Source organism: Homarus americanus, unplaced genomic scaffold (assembly GCF_018991925.1).
Source record: "Homarus americanus isolate GMGI-L3 unplaced genomic scaffold, GMGI_Hamer_2.0 scaffold40565, whole genome shotgun sequence".
Taxonomy (NCBI): Eukaryota; Metazoa; Arthropoda; class Malacostraca; order Decapoda; family Nephropidae; genus Homarus; species Homarus americanus.
Genome location: NW_024735503.1, coordinates 5,006,041 through 5,018,010, shown reverse-complemented (window position 1 = coordinate 5,018,010; position 11,970 = coordinate 5,006,041). Strand labels below are relative to the sequence as shown.

The following is an 11,970-nucleotide window of genomic DNA, read 5'->3' as shown; positions in this document are numbered from 1 at the left end:
CACGGAAGAGGAGGTACTGGTGACACGGAAGAGAGGAGGTGCTGGTGACACGGAAGGGAGGTACTGGTGACACGGAAGAGGGAGGTACTGGTGACACAGAAGAGGAGTACTGGTGACACGGGAGAGGGGGAGTACTGGTGACACGGAAGAGGAGGTACTGGTGACACGGAAGAGGAGGTACTGGTGACACGGAAGGAGGTACTGGTGACACAGAAGAGAGGGAGAGTCTGGTGACACAGAAGGAGGTACTGGTGACACGGGAGAGGAGTACTGGTGACACGTAGAGGGTACTGGTGACACGGAAGGAGGAGGTACTGGTGACACAGAAGAGGTGCACTGGTGACACGGAAGAGAGGAGGACTGGTGACAGAAGAGGAGGTACTGGTGACACGGGAGAGAGTGCTGGTGACACGGAAGAGGAGGTTACTGGTGACACGGAGAGAGTACTGGTGACACAGAAGAGGAGTACTGGTGACACGGAGGGGAGGTACTGGTGACACGGAAGAGGAGGTACTGGTGACACAGAGAGGAGGTACTGGTGACACGGAAGAGTACTGGTGACACAGAAGGGAGGAGTACTGGTGACACGGAAGAGGAGGTACTGGTGACACGGAAGGAGGTTACTGGTGACACGTGGAGGAGGATACTGGTGACACGGAAGAGTGCTGGTGACACGTAGGGAGGAGTTACTGGTGACACGGAAGAGGAGGTTACTGGTGACACGGAAGAGGAGGTACTGGTGACACGGAAGAGAGAGTGGTACTGGTGACACAGAAGAGGGTTATGGTGACACAGAAGAGATGGTACTGGTGACACAGAAGAGGAGTACTGGTGACACAGAAGAGGAGTACTGGTGACACAGAGAGGAGGTACTGGTGACACGGAAGAGGAGTACTGGTGACACGGAAGAGATGGTACTGGTGACACAGAAGAGGAGGTTACTGGTGACACAGAAAGAGATGGTACTGGTGACACAGAAGAGGAGGTACTGGTGACACGGAAGAGGAGTACTGGTGACACAGAAGAGGAGGTACTGAGTGACACGGAAGAGAATTATAGTGACAGGAAGAGATGGTACTGGTGACACAGAGGGAGGTACTGGTGACACGGAAGAGATGGTACTGGTGACAGGAAGGAGTACTGGTGACACAGAAGAGGAGTACTGTGTGACACGGAAGAGGAGGTACTGGTGACACGGAAGGAGGTACTGGTGACACAGAAGAGGAGGTACTGGTGACACAGAAGAGGTACTGGTGACCAGAGGGTGCTGGTGACACAGAGAGGAGTCTGGTGACACGGAAGAGGAGGTACTGGTGACAGGAAGGAGGTACTGGTGACACGGAAGAGGAGGTACTGGTGACACGGAAGAGGGGGTAACAAGACACGGAAGAGGAGGTACTGGTGACACGTAAGAGGTGGTACTCAAGACAAGGAGAGGTACTGGGACACGGAAGAGGAAGATATGTAAGAGGGGAGGTACTGTGACAGAAGAGGAGGTACTGGTGACACGTAAAGAGGTGTTACTGGACACGAAGAGGGAGGTACTGGTGACACGTAAGAGGGAGGTACTGGGACACGTAAGAGGAGGCACTGGTGAAACAGGAGGTACTGAGACACAAGAGGGAGGTACTGGACACGGAAGAGGAGGAGTGACACGTAAGAGAGGTACTGGTGACACGGAAGAGGTGGTACTGGTGACACGAAGAGGAGTACTGGACACGGAAGAGGAGGTACTGGTGACACAGAAGAGGAGGTAACAGACAAGAGGTGGTACTGGTGACACGTAAGAGGAGGTACTGGTGACACAGAAGAGGGGAACTGGTGACACGGAAGAGGAGGTACTGGTGACAATGGGAAGAGGAGGTACTGGAGACACGGAAGAGGAGGTACTGGAGACACGGAAGAGGAGGTACTGGTGACACGTAAGAGGAGGTACTGGTGACACAGAAGGAGGAGGTACTGGTGACACGTAAGAGGAACAGACACGGAAGAGGAGGTACTGGTGACACGGAGGAGGTACAGACACGGAAGAGGAGGTACTGGTGACACGTGAAGAGGTACTGGTGACACGGGAAGAGGAGGTACTGGTGACACGGAAGAGAGGTACTGGTGGACACGTAAGAGGAGGTACTGGTGACACAGAAGAGAGGTACTGGTGACACGGAAGAGGGGGTACTGACACGGAAGAGGAGGTACTGGTGACACGGAAGAGGGGGTACGAGACACAGAAGAGAGGTACTAGACACGGAAGAGGAGGTACTGGTGACATGGAAGAGGAGGAAACTGGTGACACGGAAGAGGGGGTACTGGTGACACGGGAAGAGGAGGGACTGGTGACACGGAAGAGGGGGACTGGTGACAGGAAGAGAGAACAGTGGAAGAGGAGGAAGCAGACACAGGAGGGAGGTACTGGTGACACGGAAGAGGATATACAGACACGGAAGAGAGGTACTGGTATGGGAAGAGGAGGGACTGGTGACACGGAAGAGGAGGTACTGGTGACACGGAAGAGAGAGGACTGGTGACACGGAAGAGGGACTGGGGACACGGAAGAGGAGGTACTGACACGGAAGAGGAGGCTGGTGACACGGAAGAGGAGGTACAGACACGGAAGAGGAGGGATCTGGACACGGAAGAGGGGGTACTGGTGACACGGAAGAGGAGGTACTGGTGACACGGAAGAGAGGGACTGGTGACACGGAAGAGAGGTACTGGGGACACGGAAGAGATGGTACTGGTGACACAGAAGAGGAGTGTACTGGTGACACGAAGAGGAGGTACTGGTACACGGGAAGAGGAGGTACTGGTGACACGGAAGAGAGGAACTGCTGGCACGGAAGAGGGGGTATTGGTGACGAAGAGAGGACTGGTGACACGGAAGAGGAGGGACTGTGACACGTGGAAGAGGGGTACTTGGTGACACGGAAGAGGGGTACTGGTGACACGGAAGAGGAGGTACTGGACACGGGAAGAGGAGGGACTGGTGACACGAAGAGGGGGGTACAGACACGGAAGAGGGGTTACTGGTGACACGAAGAGGAGGTACTGGTGACACGGAAGAGGAGGAACTGGTGAAATGGAAGAGGAGGGGTACTGGTGACATGGGAAGAGGAGGGACTGGTGACACGAAGAGAGGGACTGGTGACACGGAAGAGGGGTACTGGTGACACGAAGAGGGGGGGGACAGACACGGAAGGGAGGTACTGGTGACATGGAAGAGGTGGATGACATGGAAGAGGGGTACTGGTGATGAGGAAGAGGGGGCCTAGTACACGGAAGAGGAGGTACAGGACACGGAAGAGGGGATTGTGACACGGAAGAGAATGCGGACACGGGAAGAGGGGGGGACTGGACACAGAAGAGGAGGTACTGGGGACACGGAAGAGGGGAGGACTGGTGACACGGAAGAGGAGGTACTGGTGACACGGAAGAGGAGGTACCTGGTGACACAGGAGGAGTGCTGGTGACACGGAAGAGGAGGTACTGGTGACACAGAGAAGAGGAGGTTACTGGTGACACGGAAGGAGGAGTACTGGTGACACAGAGGAGGTGCTAGTGACACAGAGGAGGTTACTGGTGACACGAAAGAGGGTACTGGTGACACGGAAGAGGAGGTACTGGTGACACGGAAGAGAGAACTAGTGACACAGGAAGAGAGTACTGGTGACACGGAAGAGGAGGTACTGAGTGACACGGAAGAGGAGTACTAGTGACACGGAAGAGGAGTGCTGGTGACACGGAAGAGGAGGTGCTGGTGACACGGAAGAGGAGGTTACTGGTGACACGGAGAGGAGGTACTGGTGACACGGAAGAGATGGTACTGGTGACACGGAAGAGGAGGTACTGGTGACACGGAAGAGGGGGTACTGGTGACACGGAAGGAGGAGGTACTGGTGACACGGAAGAGGGAACTGGTGACACGGAAGAGAGGGAGTGCCTGGTGACACGGAAGAGGAGGTACTGGTGACACGGAAGAGGAGTACTGAGTGACACGGAAGGAGGTACTGGTGATACGGAAGAGGAGGTTACTGGTGACACGGAAGGAGGTACTGGTGACACGAAGAGGAGGTGTGGTGACACGGAAGAGGAGGTACTGGTGACACGTAAGGAGGAGGATACTGGTGACACGGAAGAGATGGTACTGGTGACACAGAAGAGGAGTACTGGTGACACAGGAAGAGGTGGTTCTGGTGACACGGAAGAGGAGATGCTAATTGACACGGAAGAGGGAGGGGTACTGGTGACACGGAAGAGGAGGTTACTGGTGACACGTAAGAGGGGGCACTGGTGACACGGAAGAGATAGTGCCTGGTGACACGGAAAGGGAGGTGGTTACTGGTGACATGGAAGAGGTACTAGTGACACGGAAGAGGAGGTTACTGGTGACAGGAAGAGGGAACTGGTGACACGGAAGAGGAGGTACTGGTGACACTGAAGAGGAGGTACTGGTGACACGGAAGAGGTGGTTACTGGTGACACGGAAGAGGTGGTTGGTGACACGGAAGAGATAGTACTGGTGACACGTAAGAGGAGGTACTGGTGACACGTGGAGGAAGATTACTGGTAACACGTGGAGGAGTGGCATTGACACGTAAGAGGAGGTACTGGTGACACATGGAGAGGAGTGCTGGTAACACGTAGAGGAGGTACTGTAGACACGTAAGAGGAGGTTACTGGTGACACGTAGAGGAGGTACTGGTGACACATGGAGGGGTACTGGTGACACATGGAGGAGTGCTGGTGACGGAAGAGGAGGTTACTGGTGACACGTAAGAGGAGGTACTGGTGACACGTAAGAGGTACTGGTGACACGTAAGAGGTACTGGTGACACGGAAAGGAGGTACTGGTGACACGGAAGAGGAGGTACTGGTAACACGAACCGGTACGAATAACGATTGAGTACAGAATGAACAGGAATGGTACCCTGTATCACTGGTCACAACACAACTACCTACAGACACGGTTGAAACTCTGAATTATTTTACTCTACTTTAACAAGACTTAGTTTATCTTATCCTACAGTAATTATACTTACATACATATCATAATCTCTCTCTCTATATAGTAAAAACTGTATAAGAATTTAATTGTTATAATCTTTACCACAGAGCAAAAGCAATGTATCGAACTATATACATGGCTTAATATAGAGTCTCCTGACGTTCTTGGTGTGTGTGTTAGGTTAGATGGATTAGATTAGGTTGGTTAGGATAGAGTTAGGATAGGTTAGATTAGGTTAGGTTAGGTTGGGTTAGGATAGGTTAGGTTGGATGGGTTGGGTTAGGTTGGGTTGGGATGGGTTAGATTAGGTTAGGTATCAAGCAACCAATACACTAGTTTATATTAGTTAGCGAGGGTAGTGGGGATTGAGGTTAGGGAGAAGGAAGTTATTTTGAGGAAGGAAAATAAGGGGAAGGAGGAGGAGGAGGAAGAGGGGGGGGAGGGAGGAAGAGGGGGAGGAGGAAGAGGGAACCAATAATAATGATGAAACAGGAAAGAAATCGTTGTTCAAGGAGGAAAACGAGAAAAGAGTGAAAAATAGAGAAAAAAAGTTGAGGAGATAATCAAGGAATGATGGTGGAGGAGGAGGAAGGGTGGGGAGGAGAGGGGAAGCGGATGTGGTTAGGTTAAGTCTACACCACACTGTGAGATTAGAAGGTCAGGGAAAATACTTGTGTGGTGATAATAATAATATAATAATAATAATAATTACAATCGATTATTATTATTATTATTAATATTATTATTACAATATTGTTATTATTATTATTATTTGTGTGTGTGTGTGTGTGTGTGTGTGTGTGTGTGTGTGTGTGTGTGTACTCGATATCTGTCCAATCCCATTTTATTTGTTGATGACCTTTGTATGTTTACGAGTGTGTGTGTGTGTGTGTGTGTGTGTGTGTGTGTGTGCTGAAACATGTAATTGTAAGTAATTATAATTATAATTATAATGTAATTATAAGTGACAAGACAATAAGAACCAACTTATATGTATGTGTATAATGGTGGCTCCCTCCGACCCCCTACCCCACCTCTCTAAACACACACACACACACACACACACACAGTACTTCCCTCAAGGTAGTCAAAACCTGCAGAATATGGTATACTTGTGGTGACAGGAGACAGAGAAATTATCTCATACCACACCACACACACACACACACACACACACACACACACACACACCCACACAAACTAGTCCTCCTCCAGTACATATAATACCTCTTAGATATAAACAACACGTTCAAATTCATGCAGGCAGGTCATTAACCAGCATCAAGGATCTGGGGCCAAGCAACAACAACAACAACAACAGCAACAGCAACAACAACAGCAACAACGACAAGCGACAGCAACACATAAACAACAACAACAACGCCAACAACAACAACAACAACAACAGCAATGACAACAGGCAAGCAGCAAGCAACAGCAACCAACAACAGCAAAGCAACAGCAAGCAACCAACAACAACAACTAGCAACAACAACAACAACCAACAACAACAACAACCAACAACAACAGCACCAAAACAACAAACAACAACAACAACGACGACGACGACGACGAGCGACGACGACGACGACGACGACGACGACGACGACAAAAACAACAACAACAACAACGACGACGACGGACGACGACGACGACGACAACGACAAAACAACAAACAACAACAACAACAACAACCAACAGCAAACAGCTGCAACAACAACAACAAACCAACAACCAACCAACAGCAATGACAGCGGCAACAGCAACAACAACCAAGCAAACCAATCAGGCAACAATGACAACAACAGCAAACAAACAACCAACCAACAACCAACAACAACAACAAACAACAAGCAACAACAACAGCAGCAGCAACAACGACCAACAACAACAACAACAACAACAGCAACCAACAACAGCAGCAAAAACAACAACCAACAACAACAACAACAACAAACAGCAGCAAAGCAACCAGCAGCAACAACAGCCAACATCAACAACAACAACAACAACAACAAGCAACAGCAGCAGCAGCAACAACAACAGCAGCAGCAACAGCAGCAACAACAACAACAACAACAACAACAGCAGCAGCAACAGCAACCAAAGCAACAACGACAACAACAACAACAACAACAGCAACAACCAACAGCAGCAACAACAGCAACAACAACGACAACAACAACAACAACAACAACAACAACAACAACGACGAACGAAACGACGACGACGACGACTTGACGACGACGACGACGACGACGGCGACGACAACAACAACATCAACAACAACGACGACGACGACGACGACGACGACGACGAGCGACGACGACGACGACGACGACAACAACAACAACAACAACAACGACGACGACGACTGACGACGACGACGACGACGACGACAAACAACAAACTGACGACGACGACGACGACGACGACAAACGAGCAACGAGCAACAACAGCACAACAACAACAACCACCAACAGCAACAGCAGCAAACAGCAACAACCATTGACAGCATACAACAATGAGCAGGCAAGCAGAACGACAGAAACAACAGACAGCAATAACAACAACAATAACGACAAAGAATAGATGGACAGAGAACTGACAACAACACCAAGCAACAACAACAGCAGCAACAACAACTGACAACGGCGACCAACAGAACGACAACAGCAAACAACTTCAGCAACAACAACCAAGCAAGCAGCCAGCCGACAACCAGCAACAAAGCAAGCAAGCAACCCGGCCAACGCCAGCAACGGCGAAATGACCCACAGCAACGAGCAGCAACAGCAACAACAACGAAAGGCAATGACAGCAGCAACAACGACAACAGCAACAACCAGCGCAACAGCAACAGCAAGCAACCAAGCAGCAAAGCAGCAACGGCAATACAACCAACCAACCAGCAATGACAGCAAAACACAGCCAGCAACAAACCAAAACAACCAGCAAGCAACCAACCAAACAACAACAGCAACAAGCAAACTAGCAAAGCAACAGCAACCAACAACAACAACAACCAGCAACAGCAAGCAACAACAACCAACGACAAAAGCAACCAGCAACAGCAACAACAAACAACAACAACAGCAACAACAACAACAACAACAACAGCAACGACAACGACAACACGACAACGACAACGACGACGACGACGACGACGACGACGACGGCGACGACGACGACAACAACAACGACAACGACGGCGAGCGACGACGACGACGACGACGACGACGAGCAGAGCGACGACGCAACAACCAACCAGCACTGACGAGCGACGACGCGACGACTGACGACGACAACGACAACAACAACAACAACAAGCAAACGCGAACGACGACGACGACGACGACGACGACGACGACGACGACGACGACGACGACAACGGCAACAAACAGCGACGACGGCAACCAACCAACGGCAACAACAACGACAACGACGACGACGACGACGACGACGACGACGACGAGCGACCAACAAACGACGAACGACGACGACGACGACGACTGACGACGACGACGACGACGACGACTGACGGGGCGACGACGACGACGACGACGACGACGACGACGACAACGACAACGACGACAACCAACAACAGCCACCAGCAGCACAGCAACCAACGGCAAACAGCAGCAACGACAACAACAACAACGAAAATGACAGCAGCAACCAACGACAGCAACAACAACAGCAGCAACAACAACAACAACAACAACAACGACAACGACGACGAAGCGACGACGACGACGACGAGCGAACGACAACAACAACAACAACCAACAACGACGACGACGACGACGACGACGACGACGACGACGACGACGACGACAACAACAAACAACGACGACTGACGACGACGGCGACGACAACGACAACGACAACAGACAACAACAACAACAACAACAACCAACGACGACGACGACGACGACGACGACGACGACGACGACGAAGCGACAACCAACAACAACAAACAACAGCAACCGACAACAACAACCAACAAGCAACAGCAACCAGCACCAGCAACAGCAAACAACCAGCCAGCAGCAACAACCAACGACAACAGAAGCAACCAGCAAGCTGACAAGCAACAACCAACAAGCAACGACAGCACCAACAACAACAACCAAACCAACAACGACAAACAACGACGACGACGAGCATGACGACGACGACGACGACGACGACAAACCAACAACGACGACGACGACGACGACGACGACGACGACGACGACGACGACGACGACGTGCCAACGACAACAACAACGACGACGACGACGACGACAACGACAACGACAGCAACAACGACGACAACAACAGCGACGACGACGACGACGACGACGACGACGACGACGACGACAAAACGACAGCAACAACAGCAACAGCGACGACGACGACGACGACGACGAGCGACGACGACGACGACGACGACGACGACGACGACGACGACGACGACGACAACAACAACGACGACGACGACGACGACGACGGTGACGACGACGACGACGACAACGACAACGACAACAGCAACAACAACGAAAGCAACAGCAGCAACCCAGCAGCAACAACAGCAACAACAACAACACCAGCAACAACAGCAGCAACAGCAGCAACAACAACAACAACAACCCAACAGCAAGCACAACAACAACACTAACAACAACAACGACGACGACGACGACGACGACGACGACGACGGCGACAACCAACAACAACAACAACAACGACACGACGACTGACGACGACGACGACGACGAGCGACGACGACGACGACGACAACAACAACAACAACGACGACGAGCGACGACGACGACGACGACGACAACGACAACGACAACGACAACAACAACAACAAACAACAACAACAACAGCGACGACGACGACGACGACGACGACGACGACGACGACGACAACGACAACAACAACGACAACAACAACAGCAACAACAACAACAACAACAACAACAACAACACCAGCAAACAACAACAACAGCAACAGCAAGCAACAACAACAACAGCAACAGCAACAGCAACAACAACAGCAACAACAACAACAACGCAACAGCAACAACAACAACAAGCAACAACAACGACGACGACGGCGACGACGACGACGACGACGACGACAACAACAACAACGACGACGAGCGACGACGACGGCGACGACGACGACGACGAGCGACGACGACGACAACAACAACAACAACAACGACGACGACGACGACGGCGACGACAACGACTAACAACAACAACAAACAACAACAACGTGACGACGACGACGACGACGACGACGACGACGACGACGACAACAACAGCAACAACAACAACAACGACGACGACGACGACGACGACGACGACGACGACGACGACGACGACGACAACGACAACAACAGCAACGACAACGACTGACGACGGCGACGACGACGACGACGACGACGACAAACGACAACAACAACAACAACAACAACAACAACGACGACGACGACGACGACGACGACAACGACAACGACAACAACAACAACAACAACAAATAAATACGAAAATGAAAAAATATCAAGAGTGAGAAACAATATATGTATATGTATGTTGTGTTGTCAGAAGTAGAAAAACAATTGAGACCCTGCAATTGTGTGTGTAAATGAGCAGAAAGTCAGATGACCACCTGGGACTTGGTCACAATTTTCATGATGCCATATGGCAGCAGGGTCTACCGATTAACAATACATTATGCTTCAATATCTTCCCAGGCGGTAGTACCTCCCTGTTTGGTAGCTACCTACTACCTATATATGAAGTCTTTTTAAGGAAAAAGAATTAGATAGATAATCATAAATACATACATAAATACATACATACATACATACATACATACATACATACATACATACATACATACATACATACATACATACATGCATACATACATACATACATACTGTACATACATACATACATACATACAAATAAAGATATATAGCTAGAGACAAAAAATAAATAAGATAAACAGTTAGATAAATAAACAGGTAAATTACGATCTTATTGTTGTAGTTTGTTAATTGCTGTGTGTCGTGTTTATCCTGGAGTTGACTGACATGTGGTATTTCCCGTACAGATGTCTTGGCCAGGGGTGTTTGTTTGTCTTGTGTTGGCCAGGAGTGTTTGTTTGTCTTGTGTTGGCCAGGAGTGTTTGTTTGTCTTGTGTTGGCCAGGAGTGTTTGTTTGTCTTGTGTTGGTGTTTGTTTGTCTTGTGTTGGCCAGGAGTGTTTGTCATGTGTTGGCCAGGGTGTTTGTTTGTCTTGTGTTGACCAGAGATGTTGTTTGCATGTGTTGGCCAGGGTGTTTGTTTATCATGTGTTGGCCAGGGTGTTTGTTTGTCTTGTGTTAGCCAGGAGTGTTTGTTTGTCTTGTGTTAGCCAGGAGTGTTTGTTTGTCTTGTGTTGGCCAGAGTGTTGTTGTCTTGTGTTGGCCAGAGTGTTGTTTTTTGTGTTGCCAAGTGTTGTTTGTCTTGTGTTGGGGAGTGTTGTTTGTCTTGTGTTGGCCAGAGTGTTTGTTTGTCTTGTGTTAGCCAGGAGTGTTGTTTGTCTTGTGTTGGCCAGGAGTGTTTGTTTATCATGTGGCCAGGAGTGTTTGTTTGTCTTGTGTTGGCCAGGAGTGTTGTTTGTCTTGTGTTGGCCAGGAGTTTGTTTGTCTTGTGTTGGCCAGGGTGTTTGTTTGTCTTGTGTTGGCCAGGAGTGTTTGTTTGTCTTGTGTTGGCCAGAGTGTTTGTTTGTCTTGTGTTGGCCAGGAGTGTTGTTTGTCTTGTGTTGGCCAGGAGTGTTTGTTTGTCTTGTGTTTGGAGTGTTTGTTTGTCTTGTGTTGGCCAGGAGTGTTTGTTTGTCTTGTGTTGGCCAGGGTGTTTGTTTGTCGTGTGTTGGCCAAGTCATTTTTTGTTGTTGGCCAAGTGTTTGTTTGTCTTGTGTTGGC

General features: G+C 49.9%; 2 protein-coding genes across 2 annotated transcripts; one reads left to right on the top strand and one right to left on the bottom strand.

The window, feature by feature from the left end:
* Positions 1-423: 423 nt before the first annotated feature.
* On the bottom strand, positions 424-5,139 carry LOC121871156 (uncharacterized protein PB18E9.04c-like). Its single transcript, XM_042373300.1, has 5 exons — positions 5,105-5,139; positions 4,675-4,867; positions 3,708-4,308; positions 3,441-3,594; positions 424-1,033 (listed from the first exon to the last, which is right to left on the bottom strand). The coding sequence occupies exons 1-5, from the start codon at positions 5,137-5,139 to the stop codon at positions 424-426; spliced, it is 1,593 nt and encodes a 530-aa protein (XP_042229234.1).
* Positions 5,140-5,296: 157 nt separating this feature from the next.
* On the top strand, positions 5,297-8,085 carry LOC121871155 (cell wall integrity and stress response component 2-like; the record flags this gene model as incomplete). Its single annotated transcript, XM_042373298.1, is given in 3 exon segments — positions 5,297-5,300; positions 7,668-8,065; positions 8,068-8,085. Coding segments are annotated over 3 exon segments (420 nt in total), but the record flags the coding sequence as incomplete, so codon positions are not given.
* Positions 8,086-11,970: the final 3,885 nt, after the last annotated feature.

Bases quoted from the DNA above. Each gene is read 5' to 3' on its own strand.
- LOC121871156 (XM_042373300.1), bottom strand. From the start codon at position 5,139: ATGTATATAGTTCGATACATTGCTTTTGCTCTGTG. The intron at 3,595-3,707 runs GTACTCCTCTTC...CCGTGTCACCAG, and splicing joins ACTCCTCTTCCGTGTCACTA to TACCCTCTTTCGTGTCACCA. The intron at 1,034-3,440 runs GTACCTCCTCTT...CGTGTCACTCAG, and splicing joins CACTCCTCCTGTGTCACCAG to TACCTCCTCTTCTGTGTCAC.